Source organism: Labeo rohita, chromosome 15 (genome assembly GCF_022985175.1).
Source record: "Labeo rohita strain BAU-BD-2019 chromosome 15, IGBB_LRoh.1.0, whole genome shotgun sequence".
NCBI classification, from domain to species: Eukaryota; Metazoa; Chordata; class Actinopteri; order Cypriniformes; family Cyprinidae; genus Labeo; species Labeo rohita.
This window is the reverse complement of record NC_066883.1, coordinates 22,279,772-22,292,249: the sequence shown is the minus strand read 5'-3', so window position 1 is coordinate 22,292,249 and position 12,478 is coordinate 22,279,772. Positions and strand designations below refer to the sequence as shown.

Below are 12,478 nucleotides of genomic sequence, written 5' to 3'. Positions count from 1 at the left end.
AGCTCTGCATAAGAACTGAACACAAGCAATTAAAATGTTATAAACAGGACACTCCTGAACTTCTGAAGACAGTTGTAAAGTATTCTTAGTATGCTAAAGTGGTGTTAGCTGGTGACTTGTGTATGGGAGCTCTAAAAGGCTATTGTTATTTTTTTGTAATCATAACTTTCTCATGATTTTGACATAAAATGTTCATGTCAAGATATCAACTTATTTTTGCAGTGATCAGAATAATTCAGAACAACCTTTGAGTCTTGACAAAATGCTTTGTTATTAAAAGAACATAGAATAGTAAATAGAATAAAATAGAAACAGAATAATAAAATAATCAGTGTATAATAATACAAAATAGTAATGCATTATTTTACAGTGCAATATTAAATATTTCACTTCATGCAAACATTTACAAAAAATAATTTTAATTAATATTATTTAATACATATATGATCTAACATTAATAATAATAGTACAATTAATGAATAATAAGAATAAGAATATTAATATTAATAATAATTATTATGAAATACTGACTTATTTTTGAAGTGATTAGAATAAATTTAGAACAACCTTTGAGTCTTCATCTTAAAAAAATTGTTATTAAAAGAAAATAATAATAATAATAATAATAATAAAAGATTTTTGTTAACATAGTAACATTATTTAACAGCGCAATAAAACAGTTCACTTTATACTAATATTAAATATAATAATAATTATAATAATAATAATAATAATAATAATTATTATTATTATTACTACTTATTTTATTATTATGATTTTTATTAATATAGCAACGCATTATTTTACAGTGCAATATATTTTTTTCACTTTATACTAATATTCACTTTAAAAGAATATTAATATTACTGACTGCATATATTACCTAACATTAATATTAACTTAATAACAACAATAATAATAATAAAAATAATCTAAATAACAATAACAATAATAATGATGATGATTATTATTATTATTATTATTATTACTACACAAAATTACTAATATAGCATACAATGAAGCTAACATACCAAAGGTTGGAATGATTAATAATAATAATAATAATAATAATAATAATAATGATCTAAATATTAATAATAATAATAATAACAACAACAATAATAGCAATAACAATAATAACAACAACAACAATAATAATGATAATGATAATAATAATAATTATTATTATTATTACTACATGGAATTATTAATATAGCATACAATGAAGCTAACATGCCAAAGGTTGGAAAGATTAATAATAATAATAATAATAGGATTTTTTTGTTAATATAGTAACGCATTATTTTACAGTGTAATGAAATATTTCACTTTATACTAATATTATTATTATTATTATTATATATTATATAGCATATTACTATTATTATTATTATTAAGCATGACATTATAAATATATCATACAATAAAGCTAAAATGCCAAAGGTTGTAATGATTATTAGCTGTTATTGTTGTCTAACAGCTGGTTGACTGTATTGTACCTTTTTGCTGCACGACTGTCTGATCTCCTCCACCTCGTCGTCTTTGCTTTCAATCTCTTTCGAATGCGTCTGTCTCAGCCTCTCCATCTCCATCTCCAGACGGAGCTTGGCCTGCAGGTCACAACATCAACATCTCAGTGAATACAAATCCACACTTTCTGCATGCATGCATTGAAATCCAGTGGAACAGGCGCTATGCGCATACTGAAGCGTATGCAAAATATCCCTGTCGCACAGGCCAATAAAACTCTTTGTAATTATTATTATAATGTATGCAGACTCTGAGTATTGACAGTTTCTTCATACCAACACATCACCCGAATTTACATGAATTAGCATATTACGCATGACAGGTGAAAATTGTGTGCATCGAGAATAGCATCTTTCAGAGAAATAATACATTAAACATCAGGCAGCCCAATACAATGTATATCCTTATTCTCATGACATGATGTCACAAGTGTGGTGTGTGCGTGGGTTTACTCAAACATAGCTTGAAGACAAATCTGCCACAAAAGTTAGTGGAAGTCTGAAAACAAGTACCTGCTCCAGCATCTGAATGGTTCCAGCCTGCTCATCAAGTTCTTCTTCTTGGTCTTTGACCTTTGCCTCAAGGTCACGAAGCTGCTTTTTAACCTTGGCCAACGAAGCCTCGTCCTTTGACTCCTGCGAGTTCAGATCTTGAAGCTCAGCCTCCATTTGCTCGAGCTTCAGATTGACAGCACATATCTCCAGATCCTTATCCTGAGAGAGCAGAGAAAAACTCATTTAGAACAACACGGCCTGGACTCGGCACACTCAGACACGTGTACGTCACAGCCAGGAAAAGTCTGTGAGTGAGAGACAACAAAGGAGGATGATATAAGAGAGGTTGCTGACCTCCAGTTGTTGTCTAAGGCTGAACACTTCCCCGGTCAGCATGTCTTTCTCTCTGCTCAGTTTCTCCCGTTGACTCTTCTCTCTCTGCACCTCCTCCTGAGCCTGAGTCTGCTCTGAGTCAAACCTGCAGACGTTGCAAGCACACAAAAACACACCATCAACAAGCTTAATCTATAAAAAAAAAAAAAAAAAAAAAAAAAAAAAAAAGGACAAAGTCGCTTTCTAGAGGCTTTACTCTCTCTGTTCCTATATGGTGGAGCGAGCTGCCATCTTGCACCTCATCTACAACCATGATAGTCCTTTATGAAAGCCTATTTCTGTCTCTGAATAAAGAAGAAAAAAAAGGTACAGTAGTTGTGACTTTTTCTCTCACAATTCTGACATTTTTTTCTTGCAGTTTTGAGTTGTAAATTGCCAGTTTACATTTCATTTACATTTTTGGCTTCTCAGCTTTGCGTGATAGAAACATAATTTTGACTTTTCAGATTTGTCCGAAACAAACTCGCAATTTTGACTTTTTTTTTTTTTCCTCAGAATTGTGATACAAACTCACAATTGACTTTTTTTCTCCGAATTGCTATACAAACTCGCAATTTTTGACTTTTTCTGAGAATTGCTGATACAAACTCACAATTTTGACTTTTTTCTCTGAATCACAATACAAACTTCAAAATTGCATGAAAATTAAAAAAATTATAAAAAAATCTGCAATTTTAACTTTTTTTTCAGAATTGCTATATAAATTCGCAATTTAGACTTTTTCTGAGAATTGCGATACAAACTCACATTTTTTTCTTTTTTCTCAGAATTGTGTGATGCAAACTCGCAATTTTGACTTTTTTCGCAGAATTGCACGATACAAGCTCGCAAACTCTGAGAAAAAGTCAAAACTCAACCTCGTAATTTAACTTTTTTTCTCAGAATTGTGATACAAACTCACAATTTAGATTTTTTCACAGAATTGCATGATTAAAAACTTGCAATTTTGACTTTTTTCTCAGAATTGCATGATACAAACTCGCAATTCTGACATTCTCTCAGAACTGTGCGATACAACCTCACAGTTTTGACTTTTTACCTCAAAGTTGGTTTACAAACATGCAATTTTGACTTTTTCTCAGAATTGTATGATGCAAACTTTTTTTTCTCAAAATTGCTACACAAATGTGCAATTTTGACTTTTTTCTCAGAAACGAGTGATACAATCAATTGTGCAACGCAATTGTGGGTTATAAAGTCAGAAATGAGAGATATAAACTCACAATTACAAGAAAAAAAGTCTGAATTTTTACTTTTTATTTAGTAGCGGAGACAGGCTTCTATAGTCCTTCATAAAATAAATAAATAAGTAAATAAATAAAATTTAAAAAAAAAAAATAAATCACAGGTCAGTCAAAAGGATAGTTTTACTAAAACTGAGTCAATGTCAAGGGATCATCTGTTTTGACTATTTTCATTTCTTTTTTTCAGGGAATAAAGCAAATATTGTTAAACAAGGTAATAAAAACCCACAACCCACTTTAAAATGTACTTGAAAAAACTAATATTATAACATTATATAACAATATAACATTAAAACAGCCAAAACATTGTGCTATTTTAGAAAGCTTTGCTTTGTATGACAGTTTTTGTTTATGACAGTATAGTTTATCTATCTCCACCATTAATAAAAATTAATACAGTTTGCTGTCATTAAATTGTATTAAGTGTATATCATGATCACATCTGCCTCCTTTTTCTTTATCTTGTCTTTGAAAAACCCATATTAGAATATTAGTTTCTAATCTCGAATCACTAATCACTATAAATCAAAGTCTAATGCGTCTAAAATTTACAAAAAAGTTGTACCAAAACATGATATAAAACAACAAAAAAAATAACATACCTGCTTTTCCTAAAATAGCCAAGCATAGCAAAGTGTTGAGAAACTAAAACTCATCTAAGCTTTACAGTATTGTGTGTGACGTGTGTGTCAGGAGGGGCATTAAGGAAAAGCGCTCTGATTGGGTTAACTTGCAAGTGGGCAACAATGAGCGAGGAGGGGGGAGTCATCATGACGCTTTGGGGCAAATCAGTTCGTTCTTTTCCTCTTTTCCTAATTCTCACTCTCGTTCTCCACCCCCTTCTCTCCGAGGCCCTGTTATGATCCTATAAATGAGTCTTATGCAACTCTTCGTGTTAATCCGAGCCCCACGAAGAGATGAAGGACCGCTCTCCTTGCCCTCCCCCCATCTTTCCTACTGGCTAAATCTGCCGTCACCCTGAGCCTCAGGTCGAACAATTCATTTAGAGTGGACTTTCACACATCCCCTCCGCAGTGACAGGCACAGCCTCCGCCTCCGCCTGTTTACCTAAGAGTCTAAAGAGGCTTAGCAGCAGCACCTTCACACATTAACCACCGCCGCTCTGCTTACGGCCTTCTGCTCGGAGTAATGATGGTCTTACAGATTTAATTTTGAGATGCTTGTTACTGAGGCACTGGTGGGCTACTCTTAAGGCTTATTCACACCAAGGATGAAAACTAGGACTATAAAGTTGTATAATCGCTCTGATTCCATGAGATTAGAGAAGTCCACACCACAACTATAATAATGACGGCACAGAGAAACAATATCACTGGAATTTTTTCAGAACATTTTTCCAGCTTACGAACGATAAATACATTGAAAGCCAATAAGAATCCACTCAGCCTTTGTGGATTTAAAGCAGCACACAACATAACCAGTGTATACTTTTAATATACAGTACATAACTTTATTATCTGTTGGTGTGGGCACTAAAATAATAATCTTTATAGTTATCATATTTGTTGTGAACAGGCTAGGAGCACCACATTTCCATCATCAAGTAATTCTACTGTTCTGCCACACAGTGTAGAAAATTATTATTTTATATTATAGAATGAAATCATATATTACCTGAGATGTGAATGCTTACAGTCTGCATTGAATGTGATTCAGTAAATGTATATTTACACTACCTGTCAAAAGTTTTTGAACAGTAAGATTTGTGATGTTTTTTAAAAGAAGTCTCTTCTGCTCAACAAGCCTGCACTTATTTCATCCAAAGTACACCAAAAAATACAATTTTGAAATATTTTTACTATTTAAACAACTGTTTTCTATTTGAATATTTTTTTAAATGTAATTTATTCTTGTGATCAAAGATACATTTTCAGAATCATTACTCCGAAGATGATCCTTCAGAGATCATTCTAATATGCTAATTTTCTGTTCAAGAAATGTTTTTTATTTATTATTATTATCAATATTTAAAACAGTTGAGTGCTTTGAGTTTTAGGATACTTTGATGAATAGAAAGATCCAAAGATTAGCAATTATCTGAAATAAAAAGCTTTTTTACATTATAAACTACACCATTCAAAGCTTATAATAGAAAACACTATTTAAAAAGAACATATTTATTTATTCATTTTTTATTTAATTTTTTTTTAAACTAAATATTACATTTAAACACTTTCTAAATATTAAATTTAATATGATAATGCTGTAAAATTCATAAGCAGACTAATGTATTGAATAAAAAAAAAAATCATTTTAATTATTTTTTTTAATCATTTATCATTCTAAATAATACATTTAAATATTTCCTAAATATTAAATTTGATAAAATTTGATAACACTGTGAATTTGATCTGTAGGCCCATCCAATGTAATGAATGTAACATGAAAATAAATAATCAAATAAATCATAAATTATATTTAAAAAAAAAAAAAAAAAAAAAAGAATATACACTACCAGTTTTTTAATGTTTTTTGAAGAAGTCTCCTAAAATTTTGGAAATATTTTTACTACTTAAAATAACCACTTTCTATTTGAATATATTTTAAAATGTAATTTATTCCTGTGATCAAAGCTAAACTTTCAGCATCATTACTCCAGTCCTCAATGTCACATTATTCTTCAGAAATCATTCTTACATGCTGATTTTCAGCATACAATGTTACAGAAGATTTCTTTTTCAGATAAATACTGTTCTTCTGAACTGTTCTTCTATTCATCAAAGAAACCTGAACAAAATTCTACTTAACTGTTTTCAACATAATAATAAATGTTTATGAGCAGTAAATCAGAACATTAGAATGATTTCTGAAGGTTCATGTGACTGTAATGATATAAAAATTTAGCTTTGAAATCACAGGAATAAAATACATTTTGAAATATATTCAAATAGAAAACAGTTATTTTAAATGGTAATAATATTTTAAAATGTGACTGTTTTTGCTGTACTTTGGATTAAATAAATGCAGGCTTGGTGATCAGAAGAGACTAACTTTAAAAAAAACATTAAAAATCTTACTGTTCAAAAACTTCTGACTGGTAGTATATATATATATATATATATATATATATATATATATATGTAAACTCTAATTACCGAAGTATTGTAGAACATTATAAAACCAGATGTAATAATAATGTACAGTATTGAGTGTAAATTATCATTGTTAATAAAATTATTAAATGGATAACACCTTATTGGGACAATAAAGCCCTTCTACACCTACCCCAACCCTAACCGATAAACAACCGTGAGGCACTTTATTTTACACTTTTCGATTATTTTCTTCATTTTACTGAAAATAAATGCCTTCCCGATCTGATATATGAAGTGAAAAGGGAGAAAAATGAGTTCGACAAAAGGCGGATTTGAACTTGGGTCGTTTGCGTTAAAAAATAAATAAATAAATAAATAAAATAAAATAAATCACTGCTATGCGCTTTACCATGTACGCCACTGGAGATGTTGTTTAGCAGTTAGTGTAAAAAGCCTCTGCCAACAAAATATCTTGCTGCACCATGAAGTGCTCCATATAAGGTGTAATTATTTATTTCCTTGACTCTTGTTAGTAAATATTTATCTGGTCTGACTCACTTGCGTTGTTTCTTCTCCAGGTCGTGGTTGCGGCTCTGCTGCCCCTCCAGGTGCAGTTTGGTGTCCTGCAGCTCGGCTGTCAGTCTCTGGCATTTCTTTTTCAGCTGCTGCGCCACGCGCTGCACCTCTTCATTGTCCGCCTGCAGGTCTGTCAGCTAAACACAGATTCTCAGTGAGTTTGTACAGGTGGATCTGCCCATCCACTGTGTGTCCTGTCTAGATGTATGAGTTTCAGTTAATACATTCAAGCTTGAGACAGTACATGCCGTTGTGTTGGACCACACTGACAATACGAGTGAAGTCAGAGTCTTTATGATGTGTGGGTTAGTTTAGTAAAAAAAAAAAAAAAAAAAAAAAAAAAGTCAGTGGGGATGCACTATTATTAAAATAAAAGACAATACTGATTTCCACAATTAAAGTTGTTCACTTCCAGACCAAAAACAGTACAGATAATTTACTCACCCCCTTGTCATCCAAGATGTTTGTGTCTTTCTTTCTTCAATTGTAAAGAAATTATGTTTCTTGAGAAAACATTCTAGAACTTCTCTCCATATAGTGGACTTCTATGGTGCCCCCAAGTTTAAACTTCCAAAATGCAGTTTAAATGCAGCTTCAAATGGCTCTAACGATCCCAGCTGAGAAAGAAGGATCTTATCTAAGGTCATTTATGAAGCAGTTTGACCATTTATATACTTTTTAACCTCAAACGCTCATCTTGTCTAGGTCTGCGTGAACTCTTGTTTTTTCCGGGTCAGTACAGTTAGGGTATGTCGAAAAACTCCCATCTCGTTTTCTTCCCCAACTTCAAAATTGCCCTACATTGCTGCGGAAGTACTGACCCAGTGTTTACAAAGTGAACATGCAAAGAAGAGAAATGGCCTTTACAAATAAAAAGGTAAAACAGCGATGTAGAGCAATTTTGACGTTGAAGAAGAAAGCGAGACGGGAGTTTTTCGACCTAGCCTAACTGTATTGACCCGGATTACACAGACTACGCACGCGCATCACAGAGCTAGACAAGACGAGCATTTGAGGTTAAAAAGTATATAAATTGTCAATTTGTTTAGAAAATGACCAATTTAGAGCCATTTGAAGCTGCATTTAAACTGCATTTTGGAAGTTCAAACTCACGGGCACCATTGAAGTCCACTATATGGAGAGAAATCGTAAAATGTTTTCCTCAAAAAACATAATTTCTTTATGACTGAAGTAAAAAAAGAACATCTTGGATGACAAGGGGGTGAGTAAATTATCTGTAAATTTGTGTTCTGCAAGTGAACTTCTCCTTTAAATATATTAAGACGTCTATCCTTACTTTTCTCTCCAGCTGCCTCTTGTTTTGCTGCTCCACCTCTAGTTTGTCATCAAACTCTTGCTGAAGTCTCTTCTTGGTAAACTCGATCTCTCTGATGGCTCTCTCATACTTCAGCCTCCATTCTCCTCCTGAAAACACAGACAGGGATGATTAAGGCTGCACAATTCATTGCGAGATGGCCTTGTGTGATTACTCAAACGCAAAAGTTATTTAATTAACTAAATATGTCAGTGCTTTAAAGCGAAGTGGCGGCACTCTTTTGTCTGCTGCACATAGTCCAAGTACTGTCTGAACAGGTTCAGTGTACTTGAAGTTCGTGGTGCAATTTGAGATGTCAGATGTCTATCATAAAGCAGTTACATCGTTTTATTTGGCATCATAATTGCAATGTGATTTTCGAGATGAAACACTGTCGGCCAGATTGTCCATGGTCATTCCCTGAAGAGAGCCAAGGTTGAAACTATGGACGTCTGCCAGAGAAATTTCACTGCAATCCTTTTGATTAGGGCTCACACAAAATCACATCCTGCGAATTTGTCTGATATCTAACAAACTGGGGAAAAACGCAAATACATACTGAAATTTAGATATGAGAGGAGGCTTTAGCGATGGCATGCAGAGTGGAGCCGATCCACGTCACCATTAGTGAACGTAATTGCTGCAAAGTGGAATAAATCAAATCTCCGTGGATTAGCATTAAGCCTTGGAGATCAGCTGTGTGACACAGAGGTGAGAACAAGCCATCACCAGTCTGACAAATGCATTAAGATGAGCTCTGCTCATGACAGCGGTGATTCTAAGAAGAGCACTACCGAGTACGAGTACGACGCCAAAAGGAGAAGAAATAGGAGGCACGGAGGAAAGAAGAGAAGTATGACTAAGTGTGTGTATGTTGGGGGGAGAAAGAGAGACCTTGAGAAAATCAGAAGCTATTTTTCAGACATAGGGTGTAAAATATGGCCTAAAGTAATTATTTTCCTTTTCATCAAATTTATAGCGAAAGGAAGTGCTTAACCTTTGGAAACTACTTATCGTCAACCTCAGAAGATCAAGGCAAACTGAAAACTAAACAGAGACAGTTATATTTTCGTTTTTTAATATGCCATTTGCAATTGGCGCAACACTGTTTTCTAAAGAAAAGCACTTGAAATCAAATACGTTTTAAAACCCTGATTTCACATGACTGATATTTACTAGGTGTAAACATTTCATATTTCTTGTAGTAAACAAACGTCTGGGGTTGATGAGATTTTTAGTGAGCATTAGTCTCCAGTGATCACCAAAAATACAGTAAAAACTGCAATATTGTAAAATATTATAATTTAAAATAACTTCTATTTCACTACTTAATTCCTGTAATGGCGAAGCTTTCTCAAGTCTTCAGTGTCACATGATTCTTCTGAAATCATTCTAATATGCCGATTTGCTGCTCAAGAAACATTTATTATCATTCTAAATGTGAAAAACGGTTGTCTTTCCAGGAAATGCATTTAAAAATATATCTGAAATTTTAAATTTTTGTCTTGACTGTCACTTACGTGCTCTAAAAACAGATTTGAAATTGTTTTATATAAAAAAAATAAATAAATACATAAACAATCAAACAAATAAATAAATAATTGGTAACAGGGTTGCAAATTTAAGATATCACTTAGCAGGTGTTAGCTAGTGTGGTGCTACATGTTGGTTTGCAGTATTTCCTTTGCTGTCACTTTTGTGCTCCAAGAACAGGGTTGAAAACCACCGTTTTATCAAAATAAATAAATAATTAATATTATATTATTAATATAATCAAATAAATAATGAATTAATTAAAAATAAATAAATAAATAAACGCACAAACGAACGCTTGGTAACAGGGTTGCAAATTTAAAATATCACTTAACACGTGTTAGCTAGTTTGGTGCTAAATGTTGATTTATAGTATTTCTTATAGTTTAAGAAAAACTGTCTTTACTGTTACTTTTGTGCTCCAAGAACAGTGTTGAAAACCTGTGTTTTATCAAAATAAAACTAATTAAAAATAAATAAATGAATCAGTAACAGGGTTGCAAATTTAAGATATCACTTAACAGGTGCTAGCTAGTTTGGTGCTAAATCTTGATTTGCAGTTTTCCAATCATTTAAGAAAAACTGTCTTTGCTGTCACTTTTGTGCTCTAAGAACAGGGTTGAAAACCACTCAAAATAAATAAATTAATTAATTAATTAATTAAAAATAAATAAATAAATGAACGCACAAACGAACAAACAAATGCTTGGTAACAGGGTTGCAAATTTAAGATATCACTTAACAGGTGTTAGCTGGTTTGGTGCTAAATGTTGGTTTATAGTATTTCCTATAATTTAAGAAAAACTGTCTTTACTGTTACTTTTGTGCTCCAAGAACAGTGTTGAAAACCTGTGTTTTATCAAAATAAAACAAAGTAAAAATAAATAAATGAACGCACAAACAAACAAACGCTTGGTAACAGGGTTGCAAATTTAAGATATCACTTAGCAGCTGCTAGCTAGTTTGGTGTTAAATGTTTGTTTACAGTATTTCCTACAATTTAAGAAAAATCTTACTGTCACTTTTGTGCACCAAGAACAGGGTTGAAAACCACATTTTATCAAAATAAAAAAATATATAAATTACAAATAAATACATAAATGAACCTTATTATAAATGTAGAAAATAGTTGTTGCTGTTCAGGAAATGTATTTGAAAATTTATTTGAAACATAAAACTTTTGTCTTTACTGTTACTTTTGTGGACCAAGAACAGAGTTGAAAACCAATGTTTTATATTAAAAAATGTAAATAAATAATGTATAATATGAAATAAAAATTAAACAAACAAACAAACAATCAATAACGGGGTTGCAAATTTAAGATATTACTTAGCAGGTGCTAGCTAGTTTGGTGCTAAATGTTGGTTTGTAGTATTACCTATAAATTAAGAAAAACAAAACTTATTACAAATGTAGAAAATAGTTGTTTTTTCAGGAAATGTATTCAAAAACATTTTTGAAGTATAAAACGTTTGTCTTTACTGTTACTTTTGTGCACCATGAACAGGATTGAAAACCATGGTTTTACAAAAAAATTATAATAATATACAACATAAAATAAACAAACAAACAAATAATCGGTAACAGGGTTGCAAATTTAAGAAATGTTTAATTTAAGCTAAATGTTGGTTTGTGGTATTTTCAATAATTTAAGAAAAATATTTATTAAAATACAAACAGGTTGAATGGTCGATCTTGACAAATGCTGTCAACACTGTAATATTTGTAAAAACTGAAAAATGTAATAAAACTGTTTAATTCTCTTTACACTGGGATGTAGAAAGGGTCTAGTTATCTATTGGCCAGTACAATTAAAAAATGTTTTCAAGAAATTAGATGTGATCAGTGTTGCATTCAAAATGTGCAACAAAGTATTAATTTACTAACTGAATACAAGCTTTATATTCAGAATAGTTTGAGGATAAATAAACTAAATTGTTGGATACAGTCAAGAAGATAAAAATCTTTGAGGTGGGCTCAAAAATAATTCATCTGATGGGTTTAATGTTACTTTTCATACTAGGTGAATTTGATGTTAGATGTTAGAGTTTATATATCTAACAGTTCTCAAAGCAAAACAAATGGATTTTTGTCTGTAATACTTTTAAAAAATAATGAGAAACCAAATTTTCTCTCTTCATAGAAAGTTCCATAAACACAAGTATAAAGGAATGAAAAACACAGAGAGAGACGGAGAGAGAAAGAGCGTGCGCGTGTTTGGTGTTTTCAGTGCCCCCTGGCATTTCCATATAAACAGCTTAATGAGGAGCAGCAGCTTTGATGCTACAGATTATTTTCTCATTTGTCTAGAGGTGCCAAGCTGAAAAGCTCAGCAC

At 31.8% G+C, this 12,478-nt stretch overlaps 1 protein-coding gene across 18 annotated transcripts in view; it reads right to left on the bottom strand.

Annotated features, from left to right (window-relative positions):
- myo18ab (myosin XVIIIA b) overlaps positions 1-12,478 on the bottom strand; it is a 145,887-nt gene that overhangs the window by 30,046 nt on the left and 103,363 nt on the right. For all 18 annotated transcript variants that reach the window (XM_051129417.1, XM_051129418.1, XM_051129419.1 and 15 more), the window contains 5 exons: positions 8,591-8,718; positions 7,276-7,430; positions 2,379-2,502; positions 2,043-2,243; positions 1,500-1,610 (listed from right to left, as the gene is read on the bottom strand). In XM_051129417.1, coding sequence (XP_050985374.1) covers positions 1,500-1,610; positions 2,043-2,243; positions 2,379-2,502; positions 7,276-7,430; positions 8,591-8,718 — 719 coding nt within the window. The remainder of the gene's footprint in view (positions 1-1,499; positions 1,611-2,042; positions 2,244-2,378; positions 2,503-7,275; positions 7,431-8,590; positions 8,719-12,478) is intronic.